The 14,788-nt window shown below is 37.5% G+C and overlaps 1 protein-coding gene across 3 annotated transcripts in view; it reads left to right on the forward strand.

Annotated features, from left to right (window-relative positions):
* The first annotated feature begins 1 nt into the window (after nt 1).
* NAB1 (NGFI-A binding protein 1 (EGR1 binding protein 1)) overlaps nt 2-14,788 on the forward strand; it is a 43,486-nt gene continuing 28,699 nt past the window's right edge. For 2 of the 3 annotated variants that reach the window (XM_012647932.1, XM_012647933.1), the window contains exons 1-2: nt 758-889; nt 10,913-11,750. In XM_012647932.1, the coding sequence (XP_012503386.1) occupies nt 882-889; nt 10,913-11,750 (846 nt within the window). In that variant the 5' untranslated portion in view covers nt 758-881. Of the gene's footprint in view, nt 241-757; nt 890-10,912; nt 11,751-14,788 lie in introns of those variants that run through there. The other variant, XM_012647935.1, reaches the window with a different exon arrangement.

The raw sequence follows: 14,788 nt of genomic DNA on the forward strand, positions 1-14,788 counted from the left end.
GAGCGCGGAGGAGCCGCCGCCGCCACCGCGGCCAAGCGAGCGCCGTCGGGGCGGGCGGGCCTGAGCTGGGGGGGAGCAGGGAGAGTGCGCCCACCACCTTCCCTTCCCCCCTCGATGGGAGCGGGGGCGTCCCGGCTCCCGCAGCCGCCAGAGGAGGGAGAGCCGGGGGCAGTCACTTCAGAGTTGGGGCTGAGCAGTCCTTGGGGAGAGCGCGCCAAGACCGCTGCAGCCGCTGGCCGAGTACGTACCACAGCGGACGTTCGCCGCTCCCGGTCGGCCAAGTGCGGGACGCGTTCGCGCGGCCGCGGGCAAACTTGGGGCGGCCGTGTCGCCGGGCCGCGCGGGCACTTCGGGGGCGGGCGTCCAAGGAAGCGGGCTTCGCACGGCCGCCGCCGGAAGGAGAGGGCGGCCGCGGGCTCGTGTGGGCGATTCCCGGAGAAATTCGGTGTGCGGGGGCCGCTGGAAGGAGGGGAGCAAAGCAGCAGCCGTGACTTGTGCGTTTCCCTCCGAGTAAAGCCGGGGGGCTGAGTCCATTCTCCTAACCCGGCAGGGGTCGTCAGGCGGCTCCGGGAGGAATCGTGGGGCGGTGTGGGGGTGTGCGCTGTGGGTCGTGCGCGTCCGCCCGAGTTTTGCAGCCTCCTTCGTCAGGGGCAGTCTTTTTGTTTGTTTACTTCATAAAAGTGCTGCACTTACCGTCTCAGTTTTCTTTATGGGTATTCTCCCCTTCTGAATGTAGTTTTCTTTTTAAAAGCAGAAGGAGAGTTTTGCTTGGAAGTGGCTTACAGAAACTTGGCGCCGAGGTGCAGGGAAGCGAGAGATTCTTTGTGCCTCTAAGGCCGAGTGAGGAATTTGCAAACACATGTGGGACATACAAGCCTTGGATGCAGAGGTGTGTGACCTTATCATGGAGAAACATTGAAAGTGCTGTTGGATATTTGTGGTCTGCAGGCTCAGAGTTCACAAAGCTTGAGATATGAAACGACAATTCTAGTAAGCCTAAATGTTGCAGGATCTTGGGGAAAAGGTTAGTTAAGTTGAAATATGCATTTATAGATACTGCAGACCAAGTTTTGCAGCAAGGTGATCGGGAGGAATCGGAGATTTGAATATACTTACCCTTCGCTCCTCGAGATTCGTGAGGCATGGAAAATTTTTAGATGGCTGTTAATTTAAAATTACACCCGAAAGAGACGATTTGGAGTAACTTGTCACTATCAATTGGCTTGCCAGTGACGTGTCTGCCAACTTAAGGAGTGCAAAGATCAGAAGCTGAGAGGGAAATTCTCAGATCTTGTTTAAAAATATTTTGGCAGTTTTAATAGATAATATTAGATTGCATAGGAACAGAGGAACCGAATTTAAAATAGATTAGTCACGTAGGAAATGCTTCGCTGTTTTGTTAGATGAGTGTGCACGCAGTGGCTTACTCTCTTAGATTTTCACTTTTTTGAAATTTTTTCCATGAACAACTTACCCAGTTATGATATTTCATAATTTATTTGTGGGTTTTAAGAAGTATTGGAAGAGAGGATGCATGGGAATTGATTTCTCTGTTTTTGGGTGGAGATTGATCTCTTCCTGAAGACTTGAAAGAGCTGCTTCTAATCTAAGTGCAAGTAAAAGTGGCCCTTAAATGCAAGAGTATTCCTTTTTCCTCCATATTTGCATTACTTGAGCCATTTAATATCGTCCTTTCATTAAGATTAAAAGGTTGTTTTGTCCTTATAGATATTAACATGCAGACAAAGGTTCTGTTAAGACTTTGCCCATGGCTGGCAAGGTCAACCTTCTTTATCCCTGTTTTGGGTATTATATATTGGAGCATTAGGTCTTGAAAGAAAAAAAATTTCAAGGAACTGTTGGAAGGTTTCTTATTTTAATTTTATTATCTTTACAATTTTTCCCTAAAGTTAATATGCCAACCCGATATTAGAAATATTTTGTTTTTCCTGGCTTTGGTGGTCTCTTGTTACATGTGAATGTTATCAGTAGTAACGATAATAATAGTAAAATCATTGAGGCACTGTAGATTTTTATCTTATTTTGCCTGCTAATTGTGGATGTAATTCGAATGATGAAAATCCCTAGGTTAACTATAACTGATGCAAGGACATTTAATGAGCCTGTATGTCTAGTAAAAAATTTGATATATCTAATAAATAATTTTTCTCATTTTGTTTAAAAATTAATTCAACTTAATCTCAGCTAAATTAATTAAAAATTTTCCTTTTTTGTGACTAGTAAATAACATCCATTGTTGAATAGAAAAGTTAATAGATTTTCATTTTCCTTGTTGTAGAATGAGTTAAAGCATTACATACTTTCTTTTAATTTAAGAACATACTAGTTTAGTATTAAAGATTTTGGGGGTTTACACTATGGGCACTGTGGATGCTTCTCTGAAAGAAGAAATTATGAAGTGGGGGAGGTCTTTGAAGAATTTGTTGCATGAACTTTAAATATTTAAAATAAAAGATGGTTGGATGGAAACCAAGTATGTCAGGTTTTTTTTTCTTGTTTAATGTAGAGACAGAGTCTTGCTATGTTGTCCAGGCTGTCCTCAGACTCTTGGGCTCAAGTGATCCTCCTGCCTCAGCCTTCGTCAGGTTTTTGTATCTGTTGACCTAAGACTTAGGCTTTATCTATTCCATTATAACAAGCCTGTAGTCACTTTTTATTGGTGCTATTGTGAGTATTTTTGGAAATGTATTCTCTGTAAAATTTACCTTTAAATGTGAAGCTGTGTTCTGGATGGAAGTGACTATTTTATAATATGTTTTGAACAGTTTAAGATCATACTAATGTATAATCAACTTTATGCATATTTCTTGTGGAATTTATTAAATATATTACAGAATAAATAATACCCACTCAAGCATAATATAAAATTGCTAGTCCCTTTGGATTTATTTTTATCTTACCTGTTTCTTTCATTCTTTTGAGTAGTAGAATGAAGAATAGTACAGTTATTATATTAAATGCAGATTTCCTTTGTGATCTGACATGTTCAATAACTCATACAATAGTAGAATATGCTCCTTAAACTTAATAATGGAACAAATGGGAAATTTGAGAAGTCGATGCTGTGAAAAAATGGTAATGCTCATCTTGTGAGAATTCACACAGCTAAAACATACCATTAAGCTTTCAAATAGTTTGTCATTTCTCAATACATTGTATTCAGGCAGTGGCACATTAATTTGCATGGTATGTTAATTTTTATAGAGAAACTTCTGAAAAGATGATAAAATTTATGTATATTTCCTGCATACTCTGTGCTCAGAGGGCACTTAATGTTTGTTGAATGACTTGACTGTTGGTTGAATTTCCAGCCATTATATGAATGCTAGTATTTGCCTATTATCACAGTTAAATTACACAGTTATTGTTTAATAGTAAAATAAATCTGATTTCCTTTTTTAAAATTTGATAAATTTAAACTTACACATTGAATACTTTCAGTAAAATTTTAAGGAGTCTCACAAATATTTTTCCAGTTTCATTCAGAATTCAGGAAAGAATCAATAGTGGAGAACATTTTAAGTTTCCCAAATTACCATTAATTCATTAGATGCTGTATGTTTAATTCATAGCTATGACAGTAATAAGATCCAAAAGTGTCTTGACTTACGATATAGCGCTGAATGCTTGCTAATAATGTGCCTGTGTAAATAGTTTGGAACTTAAAACACATGTTACAAGAGTTAGTATAATACCTAGGGCAACCCTGCAATCTTAAGTAACTCATGAAATGTGACTGAACTATATGTAATCATTTTAGCTTGAGTTCTGGGTTCTAGGATGAGGATAAAAGTGAGAAGAATTAACTTCCTAGAGGATCATTCTACCCTAAGCCAAATTCTGGCTTTTTATAAACCTTTTCAGTTTCAACCATTGCAACCTTCTCCCAGGGCCCTGTACCTTGAAGCTACACTCTCCTAAACTTGGCAACACTTCAGAGGCTTTAAGTGTAGTCTGTGTCCTCAGATTGCCTATTTTCTTCATCCCCATTTCCCATCTTAATCTTCCATTTCCTTAGTGCGCAGCAGATCTTGTCTAGATGTTAAGAAGAAAACAATCTGGTGGAACTAATTCACCTTAATCTGTAAATGACTCATGAGCTCTTCCCAGGGCTTTTCACATTTTTTGTAAGTCTGTAAGAGTTTCTATTAATATTAACTCAGATAATTTTAAAGTAAAAATTTCAGGTTATGTTGGGGGGAAGGAATTGCAAGTCCTTTGCATACGTAAGTCAGGCCTCATTGGGATTTAGCCCTTAGTTTCTCCCTACTTCTAGAAGAGTCTCTTTTCCTTGGACTGCCATAGACTTCATTGTGTGCATGTATGAGTATTGCTGTATATATATATATATTTATGTTTGCATATGTGTGTATAACAGTGATTCCTATAGCATGGAGGGGAGAGTATTCAAGAATGGTGATTATGACTCCATTTCAATATAATGATAGGATAGATATTTGGGGATAACGCACACCGTGTTTAATTTATAGCAACAGGAAAGAAAAAGACCTAGGATCTCTCATGACTGAACTTGAATTTTTAAAATGCAAGTGTTGGGCCTGGACTCACGATGTATAGTATGACACTAACCATGTATAGTTCCTATGTTTGGGAGAGAATCTTTTGATCTCTTGGAGAAAAATAGTTGTGTTATGGGACTCTACCATATAGTCTTCTAAGAAAGAGGAAGTATTAAGGATAAGAGAATGAAAAGGATTGAAGGTAAAGTAACAGATGTCCCGTTATTAGACTGGCAATTCATTGGGGCACCAATTTACACGGAATACATCCGTTTTGGAATGTGAAAGAAAGTTGCTGGTCAGATTCTGACTTAAACATTGGGTTGCATTCAACAGCAACCTTTGGAGAGATGTTATTCGTAAAAGAACACTTGGAATCAAGGGGGCTAAAAGATTAATTAAAAGAGAGAAAATAGTGATATAAAAAAATTTATAAAATTTTATTCTAAAAGCAAAATTTTTTAATAAAATTTGAAATTTGCTTTTTTGATTCACATTTATATTAAATGCTTTTCAGTCAGAATTTATAGAATGGAGTATAAAGTGTAAAATGCTATTGATTTATATTTTTAATATGATTAAACTAGTAATTTTGATAAAAATGGAAAGAATATTTCACTAGAGAAGCAGTTTTGTTCTGATTTTGGAAATTGATAATATTTGTATATAATTTCAAGAGATTTTCATTGGAAAAACATTAATCAAAGAAATGGTGTCAATATAAAGATTTTATGTACAGTATTGAGAAAAGTTAGGTATTGGGCATAAACCTAGTACACCTCGTCAGATACGTTGCATTGCCTCCTGCCTTCTCCCTGAAGGTCAGCACCCACTGCAAGGTGCCCTTCTGCTTTCAGGTTTAGATGCAACACCGTGCTGTTGAGCCCAGTAGAGTTGGTGAGCTGCCAGTGGCTTCACCTTAATCAACAAAAATATATAGAAGGTGGGAGGACGCTGGTCAGTTAAATTCCTTCTCCTTTTTTTCTTTGCTAAACTTCTTCAGGAGTTAGTTCCATCTTTCAGCGTTCGCAAAGATGTTATATAATGTCAAACTAACAGACCTCTGAGAGCACTCTTGCGGTCTTCTTTAAAGCAGTAGCCAACACAATAACACATCTCACCACATTGACTCACATCATTCTGTGCCTCAGATGCTTTCTTCTCACAGCCTCTCCACTATGGACATGTACGTCCCAAATAAAGTCTCAACCTATAATTCTTATTGCATTATTAAATAGAAGTAGTTTAGGAAATTATTGAGGATGATTATATATATGTATGCATGTATATGTGTGTATATATACAAACAAATATGTATGTATTTGTATGTATATTTGTACTTGAAGGAAATAATAAAAATTTAAATATTAACACACACATACAAAAGGATTAATAGGACCTAATTCCTGTCCTCAAGGTGCTTGTAACCTAGCAGTAACTTGTTATGCAGACACAGGTAAGTCATTTCCCTGGTTCCCTGGCTCCTTAACACATTGCATAGCATTTACCATAGTTTAAGTGTCTGCTGCTTGTCTGTCTCCTCTCCATGAAGGACCATCTTTCCTTTGTATCCCCAGAACTGGTTCAGTGCTTGGCATATTTGAATAAGTGCAAAAAATGAGAGTGCGCAGTTCAGAGTGGGGAGAGGACACCTACAACCAGAGGGAAGGCTTTTTGGAAAAGGTTATGGAGGTTGAAGGGAGCGAGGATGCCTGGCACAGGGCAGGGAAGTGGGAGACAGATTTGAAGAATGGCCAGTGTATCTATTTGGCACGAGCATAGGGGCATGTTAAGGAACAGAGAGAAGGCTGGAAAGGTGGATTTGGGTCTGGAGTGCCTATATTAGTAGTTTGGATTTCTTTATGCAGTGGAAAAATTTGCACAGATGAATTAAGAGCCACACCTGTCCTTTAGAAAGGTAAAGTTGGCATTGCAGTGTGGTGTCTATTGAAGGTGAAGGAGCTGCTTTCGAAGTTAGGTCAAAAAGCAGTGAACAGTAGAATTAGGTGCTTTTGAGGCAGAGAAAGAAAAGGGTGTGGTGTGGCCTAAGGACATGTAGATTTGAGGAAGGAAGAGGAAAAAACAAAGATGGAATCCAAACGTTTATTAATCCAAGCAACCTAAAGACTAGTGGTGCAACTAATCAGAGTTGGGAAGAGTAGATTTGGGAATCTGGAAGAAAATGAGATAATGTACTTGCTTTTGGATGTATTAGATTTGAGATTTTGACAGTCCCCAAGTGAATGCCAAATTATAGTTTGGAGGAACGATTTGGGCTGATGGTTCTAAACTTTTCAGGTATGAAGATCTCTTTTTAAATTAAAAAAATGTCAATATTCATGATAACTTTTAGTATTGAGAATACATATAATGACAAAAATAACAAATTTAGTTACACTTTTAAATGAGTTTGTATTTTATTAAATCACAGAAATGTCTATTTAACTTTATTTGCAAAGCAGATGTGTGGTGAGAGCATCTTTGTCACTCAGTGGTCAGTGCTTGGTGTGCATTTGGACTTGAGAACACTTTGCAGTAACTCCATGACCTTGGCCCAGGAACCACTGGTCCAAGCTACAGATACAGATTTGGAGGTCATCTGCCAGTAGTGATAATTGAAGCCTGGAAGTGGATGAGATTATCAAGGGAGAATATGGACAGAATATAGGAAGAAATCTAATATAAAACTTTGAGGAATTCTTGTACTTAGAATGTAGTAAGGAAAGGGAAGGAAAACAATACAGCATTATCAAAGTCAGGTGAAGAGCAATCAAGGAATGATGTTGTGCAGCAGAGAGGTTGATGGGAGAGAGGCCCAGGGGATAACCCAGTAGTTACTGGAGAATTTTGAGAGACTGGTGAGGCCAGAAAGCAGACTGTACTGAGGCAGGGTTGAAGGAATGATTCTGCTTTTCCCTGGTGACCATTAAAGGTCTCTCTCCTATCCTAAATCCGAGTATCCTGGTGTGGAGAATGTCAGGGAAATTTTGTTTCCCGTAGGGAAACAGGAGTTAACCAGTAAAGTTTTCTGGACCAGACTAGCTCTTTTTATTTCACTTAGCATAGTTTGAATCTGACAAATGACTGATGCTACCCTATAAGGAGTCAAAGTGAGATTTTTTTTAAAAAAGGTTTTGGAACAGATCTTTACCATTTAAAATGGATGAGTGAATCACAACAAATAGTCTTAAACTAATCCTTTGTTGTTTAATTCCTCTTCCCTAATACTGGGGTTCTTTTTATTGGCCTGTGCAGGGTGAGGAACTAACTGGTCTAAGTGGAAGTTTGCTGTACACCTGCAGGAAGGCCTCAGGTTTAGCTTTTGAATGCAATAAGAATGAGTAACTGGTTTCTCTTAACTGTGGAAATCGTAAAAAGGTCAGACTCAGCATGGTTGTTCCAGGATATCTTGAAAAGGCGAGGTAAAAGTGTTCAGCTAAGTGGATTTACTATACTGTTATATAAACTACCTGTGTATAGTGTTGTGTTGGGGACCCCTGTTATATTTACTTAAGATTGGAGAGTTGCAGGTAGAAGCTTGCTTTTGACATATTTGACCTTCATGTTGAACCATGAATGGTTACAGATTTCATGAAAACAGAAAATCTTATAAAAGTTTTTTTTTTTTTTTTAGATCAAATCAAGTCAATAATATATGAAGGGGTGGGTGTTTAAATTATCACAGCAGGCTTTGGAAGAAAACTGAAACATTCTCCTAAAGGAAAAGCTTAAGGAGAAAACTCCTTTCCCAGCAGTAAGTGTGGGCTTTTAGAAAGCCTCCTGGGACTCCGAATGGTTTACTTAGTTATGTTTCATCTGTTATCTTGACTTTGGAAAGGCACACTTGGTCTCGTCAGTCCTTATGGCCCATAGTATATTCATAACTACTTTCTTACTGTACACAAGGGCTTTCTTTTAGGAATTAAGGACTTTCCTTTTATTATGGGTAAAGATGAGAAAGGATAAAACTTGAAAATTATTGTTTTCTAAAATCGTTGCCTTATCTCAGAAGAATAAAACCTAAGTTTGGGTCTTCTAGTTCTCTTTTTCTTAAGGTTCTCTTTTATATTTGTCTAATATATTCTTTTTTTTCTTATTGCTCATGAAAAGATTAAAAACTTTCTAGATTTTCTCATGTAATCGTTCCTCTATTCCATAATCTGGGGAGTACATATGGTGAGTTAATTGATCATTCCATAAATTTTGCACAGTTACAGCACTCTTTTGACAAAGATTGTGCACACACATTGTGTGTATATGTATTTTTTTAAATACTCTTGAGTTGAAAGCCTATGGAGCAATTGCATTAGTTGTATGAAGGGAAAGTAAATTTCCATTCTTCCACCTCAGACACTTTCTGGAAGCCCTTCTCTTTGTTATAATGTGGTTTAATATAGACTTAAACTTGAGTCTGTAATTCCTGAGAACTGTGTTTTTGTGGATTAATGTCCAACTGGATGATAGACTTTCCCTGGAGTGGGAGGACAAGCAGATCTTCCTTTAGGCGATTTAGAAGATGTAAGAATGTTTTTATCCAGAGGACTGAGGTGGCGTGAACGTGAAGGTGGACCTAAAGAACCTGGATTGTCACAGAACGTGTAGGAGTTCGTGATACCCAGAGGATTTATTAAGTAGGATCTTCTTGTGCAGCTTGCCAAATTTGCCAAATCATGGCAAATCTGAGATGCAGCTCAGCGACCTGGGAAACTGTATTTTCAAAAGCACCCCAGGTGATTTCCTGGTTGTTAGCAGAAGTTACTGGGCCCTAATTCAGTCTTTTTTGATCTCTTGGGAAATCATCAAGTCACCTGGTTATGCTTGTACTGACCCTTGCAAATAGCAGTAAAATTTGTGGAATTCACTAGTTGAAAAAACAGATTGTGAATGGCACAGAGGAAGTGGGGCTTCCCAGTAAACAGTCCTTATAATGTAGGGAGGCCCATGCTCTTTGGAGTGACTGAGACTAGAATTTGTGTGACATCCTGGCTGATGGCATAAAACAAAAGTCCCAGGTTTGGTGACTTCCTGGCTTGCAAGGATGTTCCTAATATCCCTCTGCTTACATTACCTCCCAGTTAACTATTGCTCCATACTATTTGAGTTGAGAGTGGGTCTTCCCTTTTTCTCTGATGCATACCTTCTGTGATTTTCTCCATAGAGGGCCACAGAGTCCTTTTAATCTTAAGGATGCATTGATTACAAGTTTATTTGTTTCTCTTAAATGGAAGTACTCAGTCAGCTCCTCTTTGTATGTTGGAAGTCTCCAGGTAACCGTGAATAACTTTTAAAGGCTGCTGAAAGGGCAAGAAGTACTTTGCTGGATCTTGTTCTGTCTCTTTAAAAACAGGTTTCCCTGACTTGCTTGGGCTCTAAAAGTATGTTTCTTCCTTGACTCTGTCTTAGGGTTTCTGTTGCTGCTTTGGAGTGCTCACCCACCCTCCTTTCATCGTACTTCTCTATCCCTGATACATACTTAGACTCTAGTCTGTTATTTTCCATGCGGGGCAGTTCTGCGCAAGCCTTCTACCCTGTGCCATGTTCAAGTGCCGTGCATTTGAAAGGGAATCCCATCCTGATTTTTCTGTATCCTCAATGTCTGTCAAAATTCTGGACTGTCGGATATGTAATCACAGTCACCTATAACTCTTCTCTTCCTCAAACCATAGAAAGTGTCAACAAATGGTAACCGTTTCTCTTTCTTCATCACTTACTACAAGTGATCACCAAGTCTTGTCACTTACTTGTTTGAATTTTTGTTGCCTCTTTTTTCTTTGTTCCGAAATATACCACTTTTTATTTTCTCATCTCCAATTCATACTGAAATCTATCTTCCTTTGCCTGCCAGACTAATCTTGCTCATTTTTCCTTATAAAATGGGAATAACTATACCTATCTCACAGGGCTGTTGTGAGGATTAGACGTATGTAATGTGAAGTGTTTATCATATTGCCTGGCACAATGTAAGTATTCAGCAAATGGTAGCATACTCTACTTCTGCCTCCTGCTAAATTCAGTTATCCTTCCCCCCACCTCTTGTGTCCACACCATGGGAGCAACAAAGTGGATAGCCAAAAGGATGGGATATAGAGTCCTGTGAGCCTTGGTTTGAGTCTCTAGACTCCTGCTTATGAGTAATTCTCTTTTAAGGAAATAGGTCAGTTTAGTTCTTGACCTTTAGGGTTGTTAGGAGTGCAAAAGTATATAGACAGAGTGCTTCCTTAATAGTCAGTTGCTATGCAGATGCTCCTTGTTTTTGTTTTTCCTATGCAGCATTCTTAAATCCTGTAATGTCTAACCTATTTGGTTTAAGAAGTTTGAAGCAAGTATGATGAGTTTTTCCTCTCTCTCTCTCTTTTTTTTTTTTTTTGCAGATTAAACCCATCCATAGTAATGGCTGCGGCCTTGCCCAGGACCCTGGGGGAGTTGCAGCTGTATAGAATATTACAAAAAGCCAATCTACTTTCCTATTTTGATGCCTTTATCCAACAAGGTGGTGATGATGTCCAGCAACTCTGTGAAGCTGGAGAAGAGGAATTTTTGGAAATCATGGCACTCGTGGGCATGGCTAGCAAGCCCCTTCATGTTAGAAGGCTACAAAAGGCTTTGAGAGACTGGGTTACAAACCCTGGCCTTTTCAATCAGCCGCTGACTTCCCTTCCTGTCAGTAGCATACCCATCTATAAATTACCAGAGGGATCACCAACATGGCTGGGAATATCCTGCAGTAGTTATGAAAGGAGTAGTAATGCCCGGGAACCTCATTTAAAAATCCCCAAATGTGCTGCCACCACCTGTGTGCAGAGCTTGGGACAGGGGAAGTCAGATGTGATGGGGAGCTTGGCGCTGCCCAGCGTTGGTGAGTCCAGACTCTGGCAAGGCCCCCATGCCACTGAGAGTGAGCACAGCCTCTCCCCAGCGGACCTGGGCTCCCCAGCCTCCCCAAAGGAAAGCAGCGAGGCGCTGGATGCTGCTGCTGCACTCTCTGTGGCTGAGTGTGTGGAGCGAATGGCCCCCACGCTACCCAAAAGTGACTTGAACGAAGTGAAAGAGCTGCTAAAAACCAACAAGAAGTTGGCCAAAATGATTGGTCACATCTTTGAGATGAGTGATGATGATCCACACAAAGAAGAGGAAATTCGGAAATACAGTGCAATATATGGCAGATTTGACTCAAAGAGAAAGGATGGAAAACATCTCACACTTCATGAGGTAAAAAACCCATGTTTCTTTGTATGTATGTGTCTTGTTGCTGTTCTATAGAGATAAGTTAGGTAATAGTTTGTGGCAAAGGAGGTAACACTCTCTAATAGCAGTATTAAAAACATCTAGGTATTAGTAAAATATAGCTTTTTTATGAAGATAGACTGCATTTATTGTGTGAGGGGTATATTTGTTTTTAACTCAAAACGTATTCGAACTTTGGAACTACAGTGTAAGGTGACTTTTAGAAAAATGTCAGAATTTAAGCAGTGAAAGTATAAAGTCTTTGTAAAGCAGTTTGCTTTTTAATTAAGAAATAAAATAGGATTTTAAATATAACCATTCATTTAAAAATTTTTTTGTAGACTTTTTTTAGGAAAAAACGTTTTGTAAAAATAGCCAAAATTTAAAACAATGTTCAGCTAGCATAGAAAACAAAATCATATTAGATGAATGTTGGAAGAATTATTATAGCTTTGAACATTGTTTTGGTTTGATGTTTGGCATTAAAAATTCTCATTTTATTTTTATGGCACTCTATCCAGAAATATTTTGCTTAAGTACGTGTGTGTATATATGTATATGTGTGTGTGTATATATAAAATTTTGTATGTATAATAAGTATACTGTGTGTGTGTGTGTGTGTGTGTGTGTGTGCGTGCGTGCATAAACTTTTATATTGACTCCCTTTCTCCTCTTGTCTGTCTGGCCAACATATCACCTTTAAAATTTAGCTCAGCGTAAGCTTAAGTCTTTTCTATTACCTTTTCCTTCGAGTAGAGTAATGTATCCTTTCTTTTTCATTTTTATTCCTACATACACTTGTGTCACGGTAACTCCAACACTTTATTGTACTTACTTGTATACTGGTCTGTCCTTCGCAGTATGCTTCAAGTTTGAAGGCAGAGATGATAATATCACATTGATCTTTATATCCCCAGAGTCTAATATACCCAGCAAATACTTGGAAAATAAATTCATTTTTGAAAGTAAAAAGACTATTTCATGTGTCTTTTTAAACTTCTATAAGCTGTGTGTCCTTTAGAAGAAAGAAAGAAATCCTCTGAAAAAAGTTCAGGTTGACCACAGTGTTTCATGTTCAGCATCAGATCTTTTTCGCCAGACTTGTACTTTAACGTGAAAAAGAATATATACTCATTGTGAAAGTAGTCAATCATTATAAAAGGATGCAAAGTAATTGAATCTGTAAACTAAATACTTTTCTTTACCTGTACAAATATGGGATCATATTTTGCACACTGCTCTCCAGATTCCTTTTTTTTTAAAAATGGAATAGTACGCTCACAGTGCAGATGCTATTAAGTATCTTTTCAAGTCAGTACAGCACACATAGCGAGTGCTACCTTATTCATTTCTGGGTTGCAATGTATTCCATAATGTGAATGTGCCATTATTTATCCTAACCATTCACTTTTTGGTATCATATAGATTTTTTGCAGGTTTTTAATATTACATACAGTAGTACATGAACATTATTATACATAGACACCTTTACAGACTTTTGCATGTTTTTCTATTGAATGGATTACAACATGTAAAATTATGGGTTCAAGGAATATGTGGATTTAATATATCAATAGATACTGCTAAATTGCTTTTTTAGAAAAAAATTCTAAAAAAGCAATTTACTCTTCTCCTGTCATTGTTATACACATGGGCAGTTCTCTGTACTCCTGTTAATAGTGCATTTTACATTCATTTTAATTCAGTCTAATAGATGAAAAAATTTCATTGCTTAAATTTGTTTTCCTAAGTGAGGCTGAGTATCTTTTCATATGTTTAACAGACATCCCGTTTTATGTTCATATCCTTTGTTTTAGTGGTGGTGGTGTTTGACTTTTAAAAAATTGATTGGTAAGAACTTACTATATTTTCACACATTGACTGCTCCCCACATTAGGAAAAAAAATTATTTCCTTGGGGCCATGGTGTTTTATTACAAAAATAGAATAAAAACTTTGAAAACAAAATGATCCTTTCAAATTTAATGAAAAATTTCTTATTTTTTATTGTTTTCTGTACTTGAGTTATATGCAACTTGAAAAATACTTCTTGTGGCTCCCAAGGTGAAGAGATGTGTGAGTTACATTATGTTTCATGAGGCCCCCAGGCTGAAAACTAGCGTGAGTTAAATAAACTCACATGGAACTCACATGGCAGTTAACAGTTAAGGATATTAACTCTTTGTCTTATAACATTTTCCGAGATTATCATTTGTCCTGTGACCTTTCAGAATGTTTTACCATGTGGAAATTAAATTTTATATAATCATATCTATTGATCTTATGCTACATGGTTTCATAAGTCTAATTCTTTATCCCTTCAACAGTATAGAGTTATTTTGGGTTACTTTGATATTTTAGTAGCTTTGTAATATGTTTTGATATCTGGAAAGGCAAGTACTCCTTCATTAGTCTTGTTTTGCAGCTTTTCCGTTGTTTTAGCTAATCTTATGGTATGTATTTTTCCTTCCTAATGAAATTTTAAATGCATTTGTCAAGTTGCCCCAAAATTTCTATTATTATTTTGATTAGAAATGCTTTAAATGTATAGGTTAATTTGGAAAAAATTGACATGGTTACAATAATGAGACCTTTTATACAGATCTTTTATACAGGAATATAGTGTCTGTATTTATTTGTTTAGATCTTTTATATTCCTCAGTAATTTTACAGTTCTTTTGTTCACATAGCTTTTATTCCCGTTATGTCAAATACTGTGTATGTTAAATGTCTGTATTACCTATATATTTAAATTTATTTGAAGGCTTTTAAAAAGAAATGACTTCATAATACTAATCTTATGATTACGCAGTTAGCAACTAATAACAATGTGTTATTTTCTGGAAGGAATTTACTTTTGTAGCCAAGTTTCCTGAATTAGCTTTTGAATTTACATAAACACAATTGTGCTCTCAATTTTTAAGGCTTTAAAAATTTGTACTTTGGAGCAAAATTTAGTATGCTGATGTGAAATCACTTTAAATTTCTATTCTAAAATCTTGACTAATTTTGGATTAAGTGAGC

This window comes from Propithecus coquereli, unplaced genomic scaffold (genome assembly GCF_000956105.1).
Source record: "Propithecus coquereli isolate 6110/MARCELLA unplaced genomic scaffold, Pcoq_1.0 Scaffold279, whole genome shotgun sequence".
Taxonomy (NCBI): Eukaryota; Metazoa; Chordata; class Mammalia; order Primates; family Indriidae; genus Propithecus; species Propithecus coquereli.